The 24,173-nt window shown below is 38.9% G+C and overlaps 2 protein-coding genes across 5 annotated transcripts in view; both read right to left on the minus strand.

Annotated features, from left to right (window-relative positions):
• sfxn5a (sideroflexin 5a) overlaps positions 1-16,224 on the minus strand; it is a 54,878-nt gene extending 38,654 nt beyond the window's left edge. Inside the window, exons 1-8 of the mRNA XM_066718357.1 lie at positions 16,082-16,224; positions 13,241-13,309; positions 8,136-8,213; positions 7,603-7,629; positions 6,933-6,987; positions 6,242-6,267; positions 5,681-5,734; positions 5,259-5,315 (exon numbers count right to left, since the gene is read on the minus strand). Coding sequence (XP_066574454.1) covers positions 5,259-5,315; positions 5,681-5,734; positions 6,242-6,267; positions 6,933-6,987; positions 7,603-7,629; positions 8,136-8,213; positions 13,241-13,309; positions 16,082-16,138 — 423 coding nt within the window. The 5' untranslated portion in view covers positions 16,139-16,224. The remainder of the gene's footprint in view (positions 1-5,258; positions 5,316-5,680; positions 5,735-6,241; positions 6,268-6,932; positions 6,988-7,602; positions 7,630-8,135; positions 8,214-13,240; positions 13,310-16,081) is intronic.
• Positions 16,225-19,088: 2,864 nt separating this feature from the next.
• Positions 19,089-24,173, minus strand: part of rab11fip5a (RAB11 family interacting protein 5a (class I)) — a 64,003-nt gene continuing 58,918 nt past the window's right edge. For all 4 annotated transcript variants that reach the window (XM_066718358.1, XM_066718359.1, XM_066718362.1 and 1 more), the window contains one exon: positions 19,089-22,787. In XM_066718358.1, the coding sequence (XP_066574455.1) occupies positions 22,569-22,787 (219 nt within the window). In that variant the 3' untranslated portion in view covers positions 19,089-22,568. The remainder of the gene's footprint in view (positions 22,788-24,173) is intronic.

Consider the following 24,173-nt stretch of genomic DNA (forward strand, 5'->3'; position numbering starts at 1 on the left):
GCTGCCCCTGACCCTCTCTGGTCTGATCTTTTGTATATGACCCACAATGAAGGAGGGCATAAGAAATATGTGGGATAGGTTAGGTAGAATTTTTGGTGGCCAGACAAGAAAAACAACATTTGAGATGCAATGCCTAACTTGACTTACAAATTGATTATGTAAGCCCCCCCGCCCTCCTCAAAAGGAGGATACAGGTACATTCTTGTAGTGATAGACACCTTCTCTAAGTGGGTCAAAGTAATTCCAATTAAATCAGATGCAGCCAAAGCTATGGAGCACCGTTTGTGCCAAAAGTGTTTGTCCATCAATTTGATAGTTCATTGGGAAATTCATTCGGAAATTCGTCAATTTGGCCATTCAGCCAGCAGTTTGGCCATATAGTAGTACATTCATCCAGGAATCTGTCAAGTAATTTTTTAATTTGTCCAATTCGTGTGTCAATTATTCCATAATTACATTGATCTATGTATTTAATGTGGCTATTAATTAATATAAACAGACAAACTTCCAGACAACCAGATCAACTTCCAAACAAATTTACAGACAAACCAACGAACTTCCAGATTAACAGACCAACTGTCAATCATGCACTGTGCCAAATCCACTTGAGTCTTTCTAGCCAATAGGAGCAGACACGCCTATTTTAACCAATAAAACTCCAGGCTCACATAAAATGGCTTCAGCCAATAATGGTGCAGTTTATTAGAAAGGGCGTTTCTCTGTTTCTCACCTCCATCCGCGTCTTCCCCCTCATTAGAAAATCCACGCTATGAATCCAAATCACTCATCAGAAACCCATCAGGCTATAAAATCACACTTGCAATCTTTACTCCGTGAGACTGAAGGACAAGCATCAATGGATTATATTTATTTCAAAATAGACTGGATCCTTGATGTTGGGGTTGTGGGGCTGTGTCAGCCTCTTCTCAGTGGGGGGCTGAGTTGGGCTTGACATTGGGGGGGGCTTCTCTTTACACCTTGTCGGCACACATATGTATTTATTTATTTATTTAACTCTACACACTACATGTGTTTAAACAGAAATATTTTGGTTTTAAACTTTACCAATTGCAAATCATTGCAATATTAGCTAAATACTTTAAGTCGGATAATGTACTGTATTTCTTTAAATATGTGGACACGAAAATAAACTAAACAATACATACTAAAGCCAAATAAACAACACACTAACACTAAACACCTTGCCCTAGCCAATCGAACACGTATATCCATTTAAATACAATTAAACATTATAAAACATCTTACAATCTGAAAGTCTGTTAAAATGCCAAAGCATCATCTCCTAAGCAAACTAATTAACAATTAATACAAAAATACCAAGAACTTGTCATAGATTATGCTAATTGTAGTACGAGCAGCATTTTTCCAGCAGCTCTCAGTGTTGCTGACTCACCGTTATCATTCAAATATACAGATGTTTGGGTCAACACCACACTGTGCACTGTCCATAATAATACTGTATTAAAATACAAAGTTTAACCTTTGCGCTGGGGGGGCCATGAAGTGATGTATGTATGTATGTATTCATAGAAGACACGGGTCGCTGTAACCTGTTAAAATAATGATATTCACTCTATATTAAATACTTTAGGTAAGTGTTTATTACAGACACATGGAACAACACCCACAAGTTTAAAACTTTTTCTGTATTTTAATATTTCTAAGCCTTTTTTTTAAAGAAAAAAAATAAAACAAACATATCACATTTGTCACTTATTGCAACAGTATTTAAAAAATGTGTTACGCTGCATGTACAATATATAGTGATTAAACATACTGTATATTTACTCTAGGCAAAGCTGTGGTTAAGCCTTGCCTATTCTAACAATTCATTTACTCATAAACAAGCCTATGTTAATTGTGATTTTAATTTCCATACGGTTACACAGAGACACAAGAAACGCCCTTTCTAATAAACTGCACCATTATTGGCTGAAACCGTTTTATGTGAGCCTGGAGTTTTATTGGTTAAAATAGGTGTGTCTGCTCCTATTGGCTAGAAAGACTCAAGTGGATTTGGCACAGTGCATGATTGACAGTTGGTCTGTTAGTCTGTAAATTCGTTGGTTTGTCTGTTTGGAAGTTGGTCTGGTTGTCTGGAAGTTTGTCTGTTTATATGAATTAATAGCCACATTAATTACATAGTTGATCAATGTAATTATGGAATATTTGACACACGAATTGGACAAATTAACAAATTACTTGACAGATTCCTGGATGAATGTCCCAATGAACTACCAAATTGACGGACAAACACTCTTGTCACAAACGGTGCTCCATACAAAGCCAACAGTTAAAGTTTTATAGGAATTTGGGTTTCTTACACCACTTAACTATAATTTAAATAATGAAATTATCAATCAAATAATGAAGTGACCAACAGTATCAAAGTCTTTAAATGACATGGGCTGGAAAAGGCACACTGGCATTATTTTCCTGAAAAAGGGGAATTGGAGGTACTTGCTTGTGGATCATTGTTAAATATTTTCATCTTCAGTGCAGGATCTCATGGATTAGACACTTGGCTGATTTAGTCATAGGACTTCCCAGCAACTGCAGGGCTGGGTTGTGTTCAGCAAGATCAATCACTGCGCCCACAGTGCTTGGTTACTCTATTGACTGGTTGGGCAAGGTTACAGAGAAGGCTGTGTGGCCTATTGTGAGCACCAATCCTACACTATTTCCTTCACAGATTGTAGGGGATTTTTAAATGATCGATTTTGGCAATTCAGCATCATAGTTTAAAATAATTTCAGTTGTACTTGTCTCTGATCCCCATGTTAAAATATATATTTTTTGTTTTGCCTTGTCGGGAGGAAACCATTAAGTCTAGGCCTTAAGTTGTGAACCCCAGAGGAGTTTTTGATTTTCTCTCCTCCCTGCCTAACAGTTTTCTTTTCACTGTGTGAAGTGCTCTGTGGCTTTTTGTGAAGGGTGCTCTACAAAGTAAAATTTAATGTAATTGATTTTGTGTTGTAATGGGCACAAGCATGCAGTGTATAACCTGGTTGGCCAAGTTTGAGTGGATATAATAGACTGTTGATCTAATATATAAGACAGCATTGGTTACATAGAGCTATCGTTATTTTGAGGTTGCGTGAGGAAAGAGGTCTTCACAGAGGTTTTTACAAAAGAAAAAACAGATGACATGCCACAGGTTGACAATCAGTCCAGTCAAACCCTAAGAGAGATCAGGATAAATGAGGAGGAGGTACTAAAGGGACTAGCAGAATTAAAAACAAACAAATCACCGGGGCCAGATGGGATATTTCCAACAGAACTTAAAGAAATGAGGGAAATTATTTATAGGCCGCTAACTCAATTATTCCAAATGACACTTAGAACAGGGGATGTGCCAACTGACTGGAAGACAGCAAATGTCAAACCAATTCACATGAAAGGGGACAAAACTGAGCCAGGAAATTACAGACCAGTAAGTCTCACCTGCATCACTTGTAAAATGTTGGAAAAAATGATTAAACACAAAATAGAGGAGCATCTTAAAGAAAACCATATTCTTGGCGATAGTCAACATGGGTTTAGACGAGGCAGATCATGTCTTACTAATTTTTTAGAATTTTTTGAACATGCAACTGCAGCTGTAGATCATGTGAAAGCATATGATATGATATATTTAGATTTCCAAAAAGCTTTTGATAAGGTTCCACACCAAAGACTGATCCTTAAATTGGAAGCTGTAGGCATTCAGGGTAATGTAAGTAAATGGATTATGAACTGGTTGATGTATAGGAAACAGAGGGTGATGATTAGAGGAGTTGGAGTGAGGTTGTTAGTGGAGTTTCACAGGGATCAGTATTAGGGCCTTTGCTTTTTCTAATCTATATTAATGATCTGGACTCTGGGATAGTTAGCAAACTTGTCAAATTTGCAGATGATACTAAAATAGGTGGCTCAGCAGGCACAATCTTGGCAGCACAAGCTAGTCAAAGGGACTTAGATAATATTCAGTTGTGGGCCAACACCTGGCAAATGAAATTCAATGTGGACAAGTGCAAGGTAATACATGCAGGGTAATAAAAATGTCCACTATAATTACACTATAGGAGGTACAGATCTAGATGAAGTAACGCATGAGAAAGACCTAGGAGTCTATGTGGACTCCTCACTTTCTCCATCCAAGCAATGTGGATATGCAATAAAAAAGTCAAACACAATGTTAGGGTATATTGTCAAAAGTGTAGAATTGAGAACAAGGGCAGTGATGTTCAGACTGTACAATGCACTAGTTAGAGCTCATCTGGATACTGTGTGCAGTTCTGGGCTCCACACTTCAAGAAAGATATCGCTGCTCTAGAGGCAGTTCAGAGGAGAGAAACCAGACTTATTCCAGGTCTGAAGGGAATGTCCTACTGAGAGACTGAGGGACCTGAACCTTCTCACCCTGGAACAGAGGAGACTACGTGGGGACTTGATTCAAGTCTTCAAAATCATGAAAGGCATCGACCACATCAAACCAGAGGAGCTTTTCCAGATCAGCAGGGACACACGCACCCGGGGACACAAATGGAAATTGGGCTTCAAGGCATTCAAAACGGAAAACAGGAGACACTTCTTTACACAGAGAGTTGTCACAATCTGGAACAAACTACCCAGTGATGTGGTAGAGGCTGAAAGTTTGGGAACATTTAAAAGTAGACTGGATAGGATCCTTGGACACTCAGTTATTAATGGACCCCAAACGAGCACGATGGGTCGAATGGCCTCCTCTCGTTTGTAAACTTTCTTATGTACTTAAGTTCTTACAAGAGTACAGCAACAAGGTACAGGGGCTAGTGAAACGCTTTGGATTCTCATGGCTAAAGTTCACATATTTTTCTGTATTCTAAAGTCTGTGCTAAATTGAATACCTCCCATACCATTTTGAGAGTCGAGACAATACAACAATTTTGTTTTTTTAGATATAAATCTCGGGTTGCTAGAAACTATTTAGAAATATTTGCTTACTTATTGGCTGTTAACCAAAAGGAACCTTTTAGATTACTTTTGCCACACTGAAATTAATCCTGGATGGGAAATGCAGAGATATTACTGTAAAACTGTATTTACTTCTATGCTGAATATCAAATTTAAAGGCTGTAGCTTGTTCAGTCTGCAGCAGCAAAAACACAATTCTGTCCAGTCCACTTCTTTCCCAATGCACCAATGCGCTCAAATCCCTTACGCAGAACTGGTTTTAGAGGCAGTACAATCTGCATGGATTTAAGAATGTACTGTACCTTGGAAGCATTCCTGTTTGCATAGTTGACGCACGCATTGTGACTCTGGTTCAGCCACTGCCAAAAACAGAAAGAGAAATTAGCGTTTAGCACAAACCTGGATTCTACTATTCACTTAAATGGTAGTTAAGATGTAACTGTGATAGTAATTGGCACATGCTGGGGAGAAAAATAAAAGAGCACTGACAGTAGACATCGGACTAGTGTCACTTTGAAACATAACACCTACCGCACTTTTTCTGAGCTTGTGTATCTTGATGTGGTTGTATCCGTTACATGATTTGCGTTCTTTTCACAGCTATATTACATCTGATCATTCTATTTTGTCTGGGCTCTGGACATGTCTTCTTTGCACTTTAAGTATGGATTAATATTGAAGGGGAGATGCACACAAGCTCTGCAAATGAGGCCAGACAACTCACCTGCCAAAACACAGTGGATGCCAGGGTCTGGTTGGGCAGCAGGAGGCCCACAACCTGCAAACAAACAGAGCATTAAACCGATCTACCGATCTAAAGAAGTGAAGAGTCTTTACTTAAAACAAAACAGGGTGCTTTAAATTAATTAAGTAAGCTGGAGTACAACTCAGAGCTTGATGCCCCATTGCGTATTGTTTAAATCATCCAAGCCTGGTCCTGGAAAGCCCAAGTGCAATTAGCGTAATATAGGTCAAGCTAAATTTCCAGTTTCTATTTATACATTTTAGTGGTTGAATAATTCAGCAAGTCACTTGTTCAATTATGGGAAATCTGGCCATTGAGAACCAAAAGGTATTTGGGTGCTTGATCCAAATTGACCTCTACATTAGTGAATTCATGAAAAAACACACACTGAATTGATCAGAAATAAATGCGTCCACCAGAAAAAGTCACCCCTGGCCTAAATAGACCTAGCTTTCCTCGTTTAATGAGTACAATGCACCTCTCTCCTTTCTCATTTTGGTTTTACTATTTAAAACACAAACAAAACAAAATCACACTTACTATTGGTGTTCCAAAAGGGACATAACCTGTGAAATCCAAAGATAACAAACAGATGTCATCTGCAAAACAACTACATCGCAGGAAAAAAAAAGAAAAGAAAAGGCTGGTAATGGGTGTGTTATTAGGTTTTGGCAGCAAGGTGGCCAGGGAAAATGTGAGATTATTCATAGTTTTGTCATAGTTCTATTTAAAAGGCTGGGAAACGTGACGGGAGGGTTTCTGAATATTTTTATCACCTATTACACCTTCCCTCTCCACCAGCAGGCCTTGAACAAGTTGAGAGCTGGCACCCAGGAGGCAGAAACAGAATTCAAGGAAATAAAGCGCTTTTATTTAGAGTGGCTCACAAAAACAAAACCGCCAGCACATGGAGCTGAACTAACAAAACACGAAGTGCTTCTGTAGACACCCCTCTTTCCCCTTATTTGGGAGCAGATATAATGCAGCCCATTTTCCAGCCCATTGCATTGACTTTGTTACTGGTGTCTGCTTCATTCTTTTATTGATGTTTAAAGTCTGATTTACTAATTAAGAATCCAACCCTTCAACATCTAGGCCATAAAACAGTCCCTCATTCAAAATGATCAGCCAGCATAACCTTTACATCTCTAGTCAGTACTGTAGCTGTGGGCTGATGTTCACTTTACTAAAGCTGACTACAGTCTAACAATTAGCCTAACAAGCACTGTACCTGACATCCGAAAGGGCATGAAAATCTTCTCTCCTGTATCGGGGTGGATGATCGCCTGCAATTATAGCTTGTATTAGAGAGTTAATGAACTCAAACTCAGAGGAAGGCAGTTTTAAGTAGTTCCTATGACAGGTAGTCATGACAAAAGGAAACTTCACACCAATCTTGAGTATTGTATAGGCTGAATTAATCGAAAGGCAAGCTAAGTCCTGGCACTAATGACACGCTGAACAATATTATTAGTTCTGTACAAATGGGCACTTGATACCATTAACAGCTGCTGTGTCAGATACTGTTAAAAGAGCCTGTTTCTTCACATGAGCACAGTATGGACAATAACACAGTAATTCTCCAAAGTGTTAAAGTAGTAGACAGTACTGGAATACATAATAACAGTCTCACAGTTTCCTGGCAAATGATTGGCAAATAAGAGAGAACAAAGTACGTAATAGACAAAATGGCCAAACAAAATGTAGTTTGCGAAGAAGACAGGAAGCTGAAATGTCAGTAGTACATTATTTCCTTTACACTCTATAAACTTAGAACATATAAAATGGTTTCAAGCTATTATATTTGTAAAAAGCAATTTTATCTTCTTGGGGAATGGCAAGTTAACTAGCAATAAACTAACTGAAACTTAGAAAACCGTGGTGCTGTGCTGAACTCTTACCTGCTTGATCTTCTGAGCTTCCCAGAGCTGAGGAGACACAAACCACAGTATCGAATGAAACCATTAAAAATACTAACAAAGTGTTTGGCAGACTTCCTTTGAGATGGGAAACCCATAGAAATTAATGAGTGAGATTGTCTCCAGATCCTAGACTCACAATCCACCCCATATATATGAAGGGTTTGAGCTGTAAACATCAACAAATTGATAGAATGGCTGCAATAAGCAGTTTCAACAGTTAGATGGATTTACTGCTTTCAAGTTTAGTAGAATGAGTGCTTAACAACAAAGTAAAAAGAAGAGAGAGACATGAAAAAATAAAAGAACTGAAAGCTGCCAAGGGGTCACAGTGGTGTCCTACTTGGTGTTATTGTTAGTTTGGTGAACACATCGCTTCCTACAACCTCTGCCAGCCTCCGCTTTTCACTGCCCTGACCTCTGTCCTTTCAGACACCTGGCTCAGACTGGAATGTAATCACACTAAATTGCTGTAACGAAATGTCTAAAATGAAATAAATACTTTACACCCGTACCTGTGCATCGGAGACCCCAGGGGGAAGCGTCCCATGTTTGAAATCATCCAGCAGCTTCAAACACTCTTTCAGGCGGCTCTGCACAAACACAGGGTAAAAAAGGGACACTGTAATGTAAAACTGTAAAAATGAATACTGTACACTATTATGAAGGTGGCTAAGATTCTAATAAACTGTACTGTCTTACAAACACAGGTATATAGAACTGGGCCCACCTCATCATTAACATCTTTGACACATAAAGAGTTTTAGATAGCGATGACTTCAGATTGTTATATTCACATATATATTCAATTGATAATTAATTCACATTCAACTATTTGTAATTAGAGTTCAATAGAATATTAATTCATATCTATAGATAGGCCATAAAAGGATACATTACTAAGCACTTTCAATTGTTCATTGTTCAATATCAGCATATATGCCTTAAGCCTTAGCTAAAGTCTCACACAAGACTCTGGCTCATATGGCTTAATCCTGTTTTCCACCAGACACCACAACATTGTATTGCAGGTTATACCCTGTAACAAAATGATAACCAGCATTAGGCTACCATCTCACTACTCCAGCAGCAACCTGCTTTGCCCATGCTTAGTTTCTGAGATCTGATGAGATCAGGCTTCAAGAAGGTACTACAGATGGCATATGCAGTGAGTACACGCCCCTGAAATTCAAATTACAAAAGCAACTTACTTCTAATTGAAATGTCTATGTTAAACAACTAATTAAAGCCAGAAATATTGGGGGATTTTCATTATGGATGATTTTAAAAGACTGTTGAAGGTAGAGTGCAAATATGGGCTCTTAACCCCCCTACCCAGTTATACACAAAGTCAAGTCCTCACTCCACAAGCAGTGTCCCAATTATTTCATCTCCATAGCTTGGTTGTCACCCCCTTAGACAAGCAGATAGTCAAACAACAACCTAGATTCAATACCAAATCATCTGAACACTTGATCTGTTGCAGGGTGTTGTCTATACATTCTGAAATGATGAATGGCAGGTGTACAAATTACTTAACAGAATGTCAATTGATGACTTATTAGTATATTAATATACAGGTGGTGGACAAAATGCCAATGTAAAGTCACTCATTAGCATGTTGGGCAACCATGTGCAGCCAGTATGGTGTATTTGCCGATGATATCTTTCCCCTTTCCATACCAGCGGTAAACATCAGCAAGTTGAGCTGTCTTGGTCATTGAAGATGCTGCCAAATGCACCCCAACAATCATATATCTTCCAAAGTCATTGAGATCTTCTCTTGCAGCCATGCTAGTCATAATTATATCCAACCACATCTATCCATTATAGTACAACTTCAGCGTAAAAATGTAATTTCATGTAAATCATACAAAATGTAACATGTAACTACTGGGTTTGGGTTCCAAAACCTGCCTGTACATCCCCCACTGCTTCCTATCCTGTCCCAACAGTCCTCAAAAAGCCAGGTTCTGTCCGAAGCGTGTCCCTCTCCTCTCCAGCTCAGAAATACGCAGAGGAGAGTAAACAATACAGAACTCACGCCAGGCAGCACACAGCCCAGAGCCCAGCTTTAATTAGCCTGCAGCAGGAGAGCACAGCCTCGGGGACAGAGTGGCTCAGTTTCACTCCTTCATCCAACACCTTAAAAGACAGGCTGTTAACACACCACAGGAGGCTCCCCTCGCCTGTTTTAACCACAGACAGAGAAAGAGACATCAGCTCCTGCCGGACTGCGGGAGCCATTTGTGCTTTGACCTGACACAAAAAAAATGAGACACGATACTCTCAAAGTATTCTCCACCTAATCAGTTTAACGGATTTGTTCTGTTATTTTTGAGGTCATTTGGTTTTCAGATTTAAATGTACACAACTACAGAAAAACTAGAGTATTTTTAGATATCCGTTGTTAAAATAGATGACATAAATCTCACCTGAAAAGCAGACCTGGCCTGCTACCAAAAGCATGTGTAACCGGCCTGTGTGGTTGATAGAAGATAATAAAAACATAATATTCGTATTTTATAGGTGTCTGGTTAATTCAGGGATGGATAAACAGTTTTCCATTGGATTAAGTCTTTGTCTCATGGCTATAGATGCATTACAGATGCTTTTGAGGAAGCTGGAAAAAGGCAACTGGACACCATACAAGGCCGAAGGGCAAGATAAATACGTGGATAGCCTCTATCCAGGAAAAGTTGCAGAATGCATTACGTTCTTCAGAATATCAAGATGAATAAATAAAAGGTAATATTATTTTAACATTCAGTAAAAGGTGAATATATAAAAAGAAACCCTTCATAGGAAAATATAATTATAAAATTGTGCTGTCTTGAACTTCCACTTCTTCCATGCTCTTTGACTTGGATTACCAAGAGTACCTCAGCCCAGCTTCAACTGTCCCAAAAAACTATAGCAAAGACTTTGGTAACAATGCAATTACAACCCCAGACTTCAGCCTGCAGAGTTTGAAGTGCTTCTGCATGCATTTAAGGTTTTCGATGAACTGGCAACTTAACTTCTTGAATTTGCACCGAATCATGTTCCCAGCCAAGCAACGCATTCTGCTGACACTGACCTTCTTAATGTATCCATTTCATACAGCTACTTTTGAAGCCTGTTCATTTTACCATTTTGCCCTCACACTCTGGCCTTCTTTCCCTCGTTTGACAAGGCTGTTCTCTGTGTTCACAAGATAATACTGATATGAACTGACCACAAGCCAACAGAGGGCATAGATGGGAGACCCTGAGATAAATAATCACGTGATAATGACTTTTTCTCGGTCATGGCTGGAGCTTTTTATTTAAAGTGCTAATTTACATACGTGGGATTAAATGTAGGTGTGGTTGACGGTTAAATGTGAAAGTTGACTGAACGACTGATTTTGCTAGGGGATCTCTTAGGAGTGACTATCGCCTCATTGGTTATCTTGTTATCTTATTGCTAGTTCTCTGTGAGAAGTCATGTATTCAATCGGCATAAAATAATGGTACGACAGATGGCAAAGTGAAACACATCATAAGGAAATACAATAAGTATATATGACACAACTGTTTTTGGGCACAGCTTCCTGATTTACAGTTCAACACTTATGCTATACAACACCTTTATATTGCATGGAGCTAGCGCAGTAAGTGATGAGATTGAGAGAGAAAAATAAAAGATTTTCCCAAGGCCTGTAAGAGCTTCATACAGCAGTAAGACAGGGCCTGACTTGCCATGAAGCCCACTCTGTAGTTTTCACCGTTACAAGCTCATTAGCAGAAGGTCCGAACTCTATCTCTCTTCTCCCCACACCTGTCAGTAGGCCTGCAGGGGGGCTGCATGCTCCCACCCCCATCACAGCTTAATCACAAATCGCCACCTTGTTTCAAGAGCCTCTCCATTAATTACAGTCACTGTGGATCATGCTAAAGTCTTCATTATAGCGAGCGATAGCACATTTTTCAGGATCACAGCCGCGACTTTGACTCCGGGAACACAGCTGCCTTCCTTTTCTTCACCTCAAAATGACCGAAAAGAGCCTGACTGTTGGAGGACAAAGCACGGCGAGTGGCAAGTCACACCAGCAACAGAAGGTGGCTGTACGAGGACAAGACAGCGTTAATTTAGTCGGCATGCTCTTCACTTCTGTCACCGTCTCGTCCAAGTCAATGAAAAATCTTGCGGTATTTTAATCTCATTGCGGGGTCTAATCGTGTTTTTGTCAGTGAATGAGGCGGCCAAGAATTGTAACCCTGGCTCAGTCTAAGGATATGGTTTAAGTTGCGGTGTTAGTTTAGCTGACAAAATTAGTTGTGTGAATGTTAGACTGCCACTCCATTGATTTTCAAGACCACTGCTGAAGAAGGTGAGTTTAATGAACAACATGCATTCAAGTAAATGATTAAACACAGAACACGGTTTCAAATTAGATGTGTGCAAAATCCCGACTGCAACCGTGGTATTCGGACCCTGGGAAGGCGGTGAGCTCCATTCCTCCAGTCCACATGTTTCTACCTCCTTACTGTGCCTATTGTCAATTCCTCCCGTCACTGTTGTTTGCATATTACTGTCTCTGCTGTAGGCTAGGGCACCCCTATGGATAAGAGATTGCAGCCTGGCGGGGTGTCTTCCTCTCGTGAATATTTCTATACAGGTGCACTTCCGCAAACTCCTTCCACTTCCACTGAGCTCCCCACATGATCATCTGTTTACATATCAGACATTCGCTTTTCCATTAAACACAGTCACCCCAGATGTGAGGTTGTTGCTATTGTTTTTTTCATCTGCACATAACAACAAGTATTTTAAGCACACGCTGTAATTGCTGTTTGACCCCCCGATAAAGAGCTGGTGACACCTTTCTGCCCATCAAAGTTCAAAAGGTAGGAAGCCTGCATTTCCCATGGCTTTCTTTGATACATTCTGTTCCAATTTGAAGCCTCAAATTTAAAGCGCATAAAAGTGATTGCTTTTTAGTGTTTTTTTCCTCACTTCCAGTTTGTTTCCTTGGACTTTGGCTTGTGCTGTGCTCTTTTACTTGGATTACTCAGCCAGTCTACAGCTAATTCAAAACTCTGCAGCCAAGATTTCAGCAACATTGACACATTGTAGGATCTGATTCAATATTACCCCAGTCTTCAGCCTGCAGAGTTTGGTTTTGCATGCTTTCAAGGCTTTTGAGGCACTGGCAATGTATCTCTTTGGAACTTGCATATTGTCACGTCACATTCTGCTGACACTGACCTTCTTAATGTAGGCCTATCCATTTCATACAGTTTTTAGAGCCTGTTCTCTGTTTTTAGGGACCGTCTTGCCCTCACACTCTGGTCCTCTTTCCCGCCTTCTGTAGGGTCTTTTGATTTCAACAATCTTAGACTATGACCGTTAAACTGCTTAAAGGGGCATTTTTAAACTAATCTGAAAATGTAATCTAATTGACAGGAATTACCCATAAAACACATCTTTCGACTACAGTAAGCAGTTAAGGTTAAATATACTAATGAGTACTATTGGAGGTTCAAATGGGTTCCCAACCATTTGACCTTTGTTACAGCAAGAATTGATTGAACCCTCTGCGCTGCAATGTTATAGGGCTCGTTTGGGGGAAATGCCACAATTGACTGCACAGTACCTCTGACACGAAGAGAGTCCGTGGATCAATGATGTCTACGAAGTGTCTCAGTCTGCCGTAGAACGAGCTCTGGAAATGGAAAAGAGGAGAAACACGCATGGAGGTCAAGAAACTTGTGAGGTTCCAAAAAGACAATCACATAAATTACCAAGGCCTCAACTCTGCCCCAATCATTTCCTTTAATCTCAGACCTTTAAGTAACAATCTGATTTTGCAAGTGGATCAATTCGATTTTAGGTCCCATACTCATGGTTTGCTGTGAGTGGAGACACTTTTGTGTTAAATAATTAGTTCTTTAGACCTGGTGAAAGGCTTGACAAAGTGAATAATTACTAAATGTATGTAACTTCGATCCCGGAGGCTAAGTTGAGCAGGTCAAGTTCAGATGCTTCTTTACTCTAGGACTCCTGGCACTGTGGATTTTCACTGCAGTATCTGAATATCGCAGATATCGCAGATATATGAAGATTTGCACTGAATATCGGGTATTCATTTATCTGGAATAGTATGTTATGTTTTAAATAGCAAATGCTTGCCACATAAATGTCTATTTAGGGCACAAAAGAAGTCAGTCAAAATTGTCATTCATATACATACATATAATACATTGCAATAGTTTATTTAATGTCAACTTAACATTGAAAAACACACGACATCAAATCAAAATACAGTTTTATGGTAGGATTTTCTGTCTGTCATCTTGGATTTAAGCACTTACCACCACAAATTTGAAGGTATTGTTTGTTTTATGTATCTGTATTTCTCAATCAAAAAACAAATTTATAAAACATAAAAAAGTATTTTTTTAGAAAAGAGAAACAATACAATTTTTTTAAATGTAATTCAAAATTAAGACAATTAAAATTGTACATATTTGAGGTGGATATTCATATAGACAGACAGACAGATGGACAGGAATACATCTAAATTAAGTTTTTCAACAGCTTTTGAATAGTGTACAGTGACTGTGCTGTGCATGTGTGTAAAACACATGAGCCATGGCACCAAGTTAAACATTAACATGTGAATAAACTGTTAAACTATGACCCTAGTCACTACTTAAAGTAGAACAAGAAGAAAAAGAAAGGAAAGGAAAAGAAAGCAAGAAAGTGGACAGAGGATGATATCATTCTTCTGTATAACTTAAATTCTTACACTTATTTTAATTGCATATTATTAATTTTGGTTAACTAATTTATTTTCCTATATCTACTCTATATTTTATGATTTAATTACATTTTTTCTCGTGACACTCTTGACCTGACAGATGTTTTAAATTATTATTTTTTTAAATCCAAACCTTATTCAGACAAGGACAACATCTGCTGTAGTCGTAGTAATGATGGTGTGTGTGCTAAGACAGGTGTGCCCACATTATTAACATCATCTACCAGATGTTTCTGGACCATTTACCAGTGCTAAAACTCAAATTAAAATCATTAAAGTAAAAAGTTATGTTTTAATTTCAATTAAATGGATGTGTTTGAGCATTTGAACACCTATAAAAGCTCTATCATCAAGTCGAACATACGGAGCAATTTAGATAACAGCTGGGATGTGGGGGCACATGGTCTATTAGTTTCTAATTACAGGTAAAAAAAACAAATCCAACTTTCCCTCTAATCTGTCAACAAAACATTAACTTTATAACAATCATTTTTTCTATTTTTTTGTTTTTGTTTCTGCAGTTTTGCAAGTCAGTGTTTAAAGCAGCAACATTGATTTAAGTATGCAAAAGAAAATGAAATTAAAAAAACAACAGAAACAAGTGAGGAAAACTTCTAATTGATGTTGCTCTGATGTTATACGCCATGTGTTCATCATACAATTTGCTAAAACTTAATCTGAGGGGACAGCATCCAATTCTGTACACTAGAACCTGGCAAACCTACAAAACAAACATACAACACTATTTTAAATATGTTAATTATTTTTAATTGATAAGATACAACGAACATATAATACACAAAATAGAAAGTCTATATATTCTAGTTAAAATTAGATTTTGACCTGTTAATATTATTATTATTATTAGTAGTAATATTATGAAGCACGTATTGCATGCATCTTTATGTACATGCAATGCATCTTTCCTACATATACATCCTTTTTGGAAAAAACGAGGTTTTATTCAATTTAGCACATTTCATTAATACAATTTGTTGTCCGAAAGAAGCCTGGGGAGAAACGTGCTCATACGATTGCTCGATCTGCACATGATTTAATTGTATGCATCCCACCCGCACCCACCACAGACCCTCCCAAAACACAATTGTGTGAATTAGACAGTGCACAATAAACTATTATACATGAAAATGTTGTTTTTTGTGGAAAACGTCCCTGTCATTAGTGTAATTGTGAATCGCAGCCTACACTGCCCTGATTCTGCAAAAGACCTGGTCGCGTTCGAGTAGCGCAGATCTCCGCAGTTCTGCGCGGCTCCACCAATGGGATCGCTGGGATTCTGCAGATCTGCGCAGAGCTACAAGAAGGCGACCTCTGTATGCCGAGATTGCAGCACAAGGAACAAAGCCCTGCCGTGGCATGAGCTGCGTGAGCCAATCAAGATCTTTGATTTCTTGCCAGAGGCCGTCTTTGGGTTTTTGTGACATGTGCAGGAACCAATGACAGAACTCTGAAATTGTTTTGAAACAAGAGTCGAAGCGAAATTAGGACGCAATTGCACGCATTATCAACTTTCCCGAGATACTTCTGCGCTCGGAAATGATCAATACAAAAATAAGTTCACACATTTGTTTTATATAAGTACATCTTACACAAGCAATGCATGCATTCTGTGCAATTAAAACTATGAAATGCATGTCGGAAGAAACGTTTTACCTGGTCATAGCGGGGTTTCCCCAGCAGAAATGGGGGACAGACCGCGTTATCCGCCATGATACGGGAGAAGTATTATTTATTTATAAAAGTGGATTATAAAACAGGTTTTCAATCGAGTACTCTTTGGACTCGGCAGGAGAATCGGGGAGCACCAGGAACCGGGAGGAATTGTGGGAGATGTAGTTTGTTACGTTTGATGTATAATTGTGTATATGTTTCTCAAACGACATTTCCCACAATGCTGAACGCGCATGGTGGCTGGAGAGTTTTCCTGGGAACTGTAGTCAACCATTTGTCAGCTCTTAAGCCGCATAACATGAATGATTATAAACTGATATTAGTGTATATTGGGTAAGTGGGTTATTGCTGACAAGCAAAAAGACTGCAGTTGTCATATATATATATATATATATATATATATATATATATATATATAATTCCTTTTTTTGGACAGCAATATTACGTTTATTTTAATATCACCTAATAACCTGATTTACAAAATATTATTTTGTAGTAATAGGAATATATTTGTTGGAATAGTGACTGCCTTGTTTTTCAAAGCCCCTTTTTGGTAGAACATAAGTGTATCTGCACTAGTAATTCTGGTAACATGGTATATATTTGAACATTGGTTGGATAGACAGTTTAAAGATAAACCATTCTTATTTTAAAGATGTTAAACTGCCTTTGCAAGTCATCTAAGTTGACCTATCAAAGACAGGATTCTGACCCCAGGTTCACCAGTGTATAACAGCATTTTCTCAGGCACTATATTCCTTCATTGTTTTGGAGTATTAATATTTGAATGAGGGTCTTGTAAAAGTAGTGCAACTCTTGGTATAACTGCCCCTCTACTTTGAATCCTTCTCCCTTTCTGGAAGGAAACATGGACTATGTAACATGATATATAATGTTGAACACAGTTTTTAAAGATAGTGTAGCAATCCTGAAGCCTCACTAAGGGGCCTGGGCCTTTTATGGAAACTGCAGGACACAATGGTGGGGGAAACCGGGTTCGAGTCTTGCCATGGATGATACAGTATGAAATGAACATTGGCTGGTGTTACCCAACTCACAGAGTGTTGTTCTGGAACTCTTGAATAGATAAACCAAGTTAAATGAATAATCCCTCCCCACTTACATAAGAACATAAGAATGTTTACAAACAAGAGGAGGCCATTCGACCCATCGTGCTCGTTTGGTGTCCATTAATAACTGAGTTACAAGGTGGAAAAAGCCTTCCAACACATCTCTTGATGGGCGAATTTCTCCCTTACACCATGAGAACCATGCATTGGAATAGCTGCTGGTAGAGCTGGCATGCAATATTCCCATGGGTGCCATCTTTAGGTTGTTTTTTGGGTGGCTTGTTTTAGATGACAGTGGGACACTATCTATCTCCCAGTGACTTTCTGTATATGTTTGTATGGAGTGAAACAAATTCATGCTCTTCATTTGAAGAGGTTATTGTGAGGTTCATTTAATTTAATACATTTTGTTCATTAATAAATGATTAATGTGGCTGTGCGGTCCTGCATCCCTCTCCCTGTGGAAGGAATGGACAAGTGCACAACCACCACACTGAGGATTCAATCAGCACCCCACTGATTTCGAGACAGATTTAAGTACCTTCCATTGTTGTAACCTTCACCTGGTTTAATTTAGACTTGTCAAACAGGCCCCTAATCTCTGCTACTCTACCTGCAGCTTCAGAGTTCCTGCTGATTTTGGCTTAAGTTCATTGATGCTTGCTCCATAATCCTTCACTCTTAGTTAATTAGAAACACTCTTGTGACATTGTCTGGTCATCTGTTAACGCAACAGACAGACCCGTCCATCTGTGACTGCACTTGTGGGGCAACGACTAAAACCTGTCCAAACCAACCAGCTTCCTCTCTTGCATGTTCAAGTTGGCAGGTCAAATGCCTACCATATAGGTGAGTTTAATAATTAAATCTCAAATGTGTGTTGATATCCCAGGCAACTTTAGCAGAACACTGTATTCCAGGTTAAGATTTTGATGGATGTGTTGCGTGCAGTCATGGGCACAGCAATGTCACCTTGAGGGTCAGGGCACTTCTGCTTCTATTTTAACCTGAGCTCCTAATTAGTTAATCAAACTAATTATCCACTTAGCTGAGCCAATTTAACCACTTCACTAGACCTGATGCAGCTTTGGGGCCCTTGAGAACACAATTTAAACACCACACTGCCTACATAACATCGTCTCTGTTCAATAGGTTCTTTAGTCAATCAACCGTCTGTTCTTGCAATTGTTTGGTTCATCGCCATTTTAGCATCTTCCCTTTTAAGGTCGTCACATATAATCGTGTATTCGTCGATCAATCCAGGTATCATGGGCTCAGAAACATCTAGTGAGACTGTAGGTAAAAAGTCTGAATCTGTTAAATCTCCATTGGCTGCACGAGGTTGTCTTCTCACAGAACTGTTCTTGTATTCAGATTCTTTTTCTCCAAAATGATTTTTGTAGATTGAGCTTGAAGGCAACAGTAAAGAAACTACTCTGCATTCACAGGTTTAGAAGGGAACACATCACACATGCAGAGTACATTGTTTGAATCACTCAGCCATGTGTTGTGCCTTCTATTGAAAGAACTGCATTTCCTCATTTTAGAAGATAGCAGAGCCCCCTAGTGGAGAGGCACAAAACTGCCATGCTGTCCAACGGAGAAATTTCACACTTATACAAGTGAGATGTATTTTTTTTTTTTTACTTACTGTATTGGGTTTGATCATGGTTTCATACCAGCCATCCATGAAAACAGCAGGCAAAGGTAAAAGTCTTGTATGCAGTAATTTTTAGTGCCTGCTTGCATAGCAATTAACAAGAGATTCTTCCCATTCTTGTTGTTCTAGGCGTCTAAAATAAATTCCCCTTTGGGTGAAAATGCTAAAATGATTAATATGTTCCCATGACATATGAAAGATATTCAAAAGTTCAAAACTTTGCAGAGGTCGGCATAAAACAAGAACTGGCACAACTGGATTGGAAAAAACAAAAACTTTATTTTACATATCACAGTGCTCAAGTCCATAAACATCTGTGCATATTGACATGCTGTAACTCATACAAAAACGGGAATTACAAAAAAAAAAAAAAAAAAGGCAAATGGAATCATGACAATTATACTCTCCAAGGGCCAAGTAGTGTGTATTTGTGGTGCAGACTGAATCTTGTAGACAAATTAAATCCAATCACCGATTTACAGAACTGCCATCATTATGCCCGTGCACTGCACTAGCATTTCTTTCCTGTGCACACTTTCATGCTTTACGGAAAGCGTCCTAGAGACTTGCCCCTCAGTTTAATTCGGTCTAAAATCAGTCCTTCGCCTACTTTTCCTACCCTACATTGATGCTCGTTAGAAGTGTAGTCATTCATCATCATCAAGTGGATGAACATCACAGCAGTGTGTGCTATTGAGCGTTTAATGAATTTCAAAGTGGAAGTAGTTTGTATTCTTAATGCAAATGCTTTAACACAACTGGAGATGAAAGCTCTTTTCCAAACCGAAGTTTGATCTTTAATAACAATAAATCTATAGCAATGACTTCTTACATTTTTTGTTTATTAGACTGCATTAGTTTGATAATACTTTGATATTGCGTCTGTGAATGAACTATGACAGTACACTATAGTTACTGCTATGAAGCGGCTTAATGTCTCTATGCAATTCAAGCCACAGTTTTCTGATAATAAAGTGACACTGATTCATTGCAATAGACTATTTATCTATTAATAGAATTTCAGCTTTGAGCGAGCAGAGAAGTGCAAGTTTGAATACTTGTTTCCACTAATGTAAAGCTTAAAGGGTGACATGCAGGTGAGTTAGGGCAGTGGGCAATACTGCTTCTCAGAAAGATATACAACACCATTATCTGCATTTGACAGGTGGTCTTTGGGGTGTAAATCAGTTCAGAAAATCTAATTTTAAAAGCAACAGCAAAATGTATACAAAAAAAAAAAAGTGTAATGGGCAACTTTATTTGTAATAGCTTTGTTATTTCTCTACAAATAACATACAAACCCCACAATAAACAGATTAAAGTCATGTCACCCAAACCAAAAGCTTAAATCTCTTAAATCTAAGATATATGAGCACTTTGGGGAATGTTATAAACTGTGAGGAATTGCTCCTATATCTGCAAAGAGCATTATAAGGCTATCCAGGACACGCCCCTCAAACCAATTCCGAAGTACTTCACTCATAACCCAGCGGAAAAGCTTTATGATCTTTTATTTGCAAAGTGCTGAACATAGATAATTTTATTAATACAACAAAAAGTTATAGCAATTTTATATGAACAAATAAGCAAAACATTCTTTAAATATATAAAACAGTGTAACAGAAACTTTAATACAACTGTAAACTTTAGCTTTTTTGTTTTTCCTTTCCATCTTTTCCAAAGCTGCACTATGTGCTTTTATTGGCACCCACTCTGTATTTTTGTTTAAAACAAACAAAATAATAAAAAACAACCCAAATCAAAATGTTATTAGTTCAATCTTGGTGTAATTCTCTCACAGCCACGCAGACCTCTAAAATAGATTACAAAATGCAGCTCGTCTTTCCATCTACAACCATGCAAGCCCTGTGCTGGAACCTGCCCATCCAGTGATCTAGAAGTGGCTTCAAAAGCTCAACGGACCCAGTTAGATATACAAGGTCTGCTTTAGATCTGCATCATAGATACAGTTATTACACACTGCTGCTGCAGGTGAATACAGACCCATGAAATGCAGTCAGAAGACCTCAGGGGACTCGAATGGTCAGTGGCTGCATTAACAGGTGTCAGGAACCAGTCACAGCATGTGATGGCACTTCACAGGTGGCAATAAGAGACGTAGTGCAGTCAGGTGTGTGCAGGTGTGGAAATGGCAACCCCCTCTGACTCCGCCTCCATGAACACACAGGTAACCACAGAGATGTGAACGGCCATCTACACCATTCTATTGCTATTGGTTTCACCAGTGCTGTAGTAAAGTGCAGGGGTGATTATGACATGTGAGGGACGTATGGAATATGCCACAGAGAATTCCATAGGAGGAGGAGGGTGGAGGATTTGTAAGCAACCCTTTTAAAACTGTACCCAACAGAGTTTATCCTCTACACCAAACCCTAAGAAGGGAGGTAGAGATACAGATCAGCTCCTTGGCAATTTACTGGTCCCTTGACTTAAGTGGAACGCAGGTCTGAACCAGTTGAGCAATACTTGTAACAGTAAAAGGAAAAGGTGCTTTGTTAACACAGGGTCACACTGTTTGGAAAAGGCCTGGAACAAAATGGAACAACTGCTATTTTTGGTATTTTGCCTATATCCCCCGTGTATTTTGTAAATACTTTACATATATTCACACCATGGCTTTAAATCTTTTTTTCTCTCCAAAAAACAGAACAGTAAGCTCAAATCTAAAAAAAAAAAAAAAAACAATAGGTGATGAAACTGAGGGAAAAACAAAAAACAATAAGGCAGCATTTGGCATTTCCATACGGCATATATGGTGTTAAATATTTCCCTTCCATTTCAAACACTTAACAGCAGTATAGCTATATGCAATTCAGCTGAAGCAAAGGGGATCTCACATAGTGTAAAGAACAGTAGGATATAGATCAAATGTGTTCCTAGTAGAAATTCAGAGCTACCAGAAGTGAACCTGCATTTGCCCAAAGTGGTTAACAATCATGTCGGTCACATGACCTGCAAGAAGGCAACAGCTAAGTGTCCCACAGGGTGCTGCATCTATTCGGTGTCATATTGTTATAGTTGTAAACTGCCTGGCATTCAGAGATTAGTTAGCAGAGAATGCTTTATTTTGTCTAGGTTTGCTTTGTTCTCTTAAAATATGGCAAAAAGCAAAAGGAATGTGGTCAGGAATGGGTGCACAGTGGCAGACTTACCTGACGTCAGGTGCAGCAACGTGAATTAATGCATTATGAGCTCAGGTAAGATGCAACTTCATAACAGTTCATGTATTCAATTTTTTTTTTGTTTTGCTCCAAATTCATTTGGTTTGTAGCTCATTAATCAGAGATACATGACATTCAAAGATTCCAAATACCAGCAAAAGGTAATGAACCCTTTTGCACTACCCCCTCATGAGGAAGACATGCTTGTGCTGGAAGACAGCCTCCCCCCAAAAAAATACTCTCCAGAAGAGCTCTGAATCATGGTGGCTATGCCAGGGGAGGTGGGGGAATAGTTCTTTACCTGGAAGAGTCCATTCTTAATACTAGTCCAACTTGGATTTGGCATTACAAAAGGAAAAAAATGAAAGAAAATCCAATCTGAGAGAGTCTGCTCACCCACCGGCGATGGAGGAAGAAAGCATGCAAACGTAAAGCAGAAGCTCCGGCAGGCGATTGAGGCTTCTGCCTTGCTGTTTTGAGGCCTGCCTGGGTGGGGGTGAGCTGGAGTGCAGGCCGGGAGGGCAAGGGGATGTGGTGTGATGGAGGGTCTCTCCCCTCTACTTGCCCGTGGGTTTGACCTGCAGCAGGGTGGGCGTCTGCTCCATGATACGCACCAGCAGGGTGTCGATGTAATCCTCCAGATCACGCACCTGCAAGGCCATCTTATGCAGGTCGGCCCCCTTCTTCTCCAGCTCCTTCTCCCGCTCCAGCAGCAGGGTGATGAGCTCGTCGTGGGTCAGGTGGTAATAGCTGGCGACCCCATCGGTGGACATGGCCTTAGTGCAGCAAGAGAGAGAACAAACATTAAGAGCAATTTGAAGGACAGGGGTAGTGTGCCAGGGGTGTGTCCTATGAGGGGATCATCTTATGCACACTGTATTTTGTGTTATTGTGATAGAGAATATTCCAGGGTTCATAACCTTTGTAAGCTTAGGGCTTAAATACAGAGTGCCCAGCCCATGGCCAGCGTTCGCAGTGGGGTGCATTATAGTAGGGTCTGCTGCCATTGCCAGTGTGGGTGTGTGTGTGTGTGTTTTAGGCTGCTGAAATGTCTGCGCACTAAACCGGGGCTATTGAGAACTGTAAAGATCGATATTTTTTGTTACCAAGAGAATCCCTATATGCTCATTTTGAATGCCATCTCACACTGACTGCTGGATCCCCCTTCTCTTATTAAAAAAAAACAACAACTAAAAACTAAAAGTAATAACACAAATAAATATAGCCTACAGTCATGCATAATCAGAAATATCTAAAACCTTATGATATACCATGTATATAAAGCTCTGTTAAAAGAACTCTGGTGATAACATTAAATTGCATCATAATCATTAATAACATCAAGGATAAGAAATAATGTTCCTCACAATCACCCACCTCCAACAAATGGAAAACACGAAAACAAACAGTCCAAAATGGCACAAAAATGCAAACAATGATGAATATAAACAAACATCCCACAGATCGCTACAAATATGAATGTTACTCATTAAACAAAATGTCACGTCAACAGATTGAAAATTAATAAGTGACTGAATTCAGTAAAGAGTCTTGCCACTGGAGAGGTGGGATCTTAACGCCAAAAAGCACTCATGTTCTCCTGTCCTAGTTTTACCAACATAAGCTAAACCACAAGGACATTTTAAAAGGTATATTAGGCAGCTAATGTAATTCTATATATATTTGAAACATTCTTCCAGTGATGCATATATTTTTAACCAACAAAAAATGTTCAGGTGTCTGTGGTATTTTTACTACGATCATATGTGAATTATTATTAAGGCTCTATAGTTTTAAATAGTATCCATTTTTTTGAAGTTAAATGTAATCCCTTTCAACACCTTTTGTGAAAAGGTTGTACATGGGGAAAAATTAAAAAAACAAAAAAACAAACAAACAGGAAATTCATATATTTTCTAAACCATAATGCAACTGGAAACTCAGTCTATTTTCACACACATGCCAAAGCATCACATCTTTGGAATGTGCAAACACTGATGGTTGAAGGTTATTTTCAAACAACCCAGGAAAACACGTTTAATCGTGTTTAAATCGCCTTCATTTGTTTTGGCAGACCAACGTTACTGAATTCTTATCATGGCTAGGCATATTAGCCACCCCCAACTGCAGATGTTTTGCTTTCTACCAATCAGGTTAATGTA

This window comes from Amia ocellicauda, chromosome 12, assembly GCF_036373705.1.
Source record: "Amia ocellicauda isolate fAmiCal2 chromosome 12, fAmiCal2.hap1, whole genome shotgun sequence".
In the NCBI taxonomy this organism is placed as follows: domain Eukaryota; kingdom Metazoa; phylum Chordata; class Actinopteri; order Amiiformes; family Amiidae; genus Amia; species Amia ocellicauda.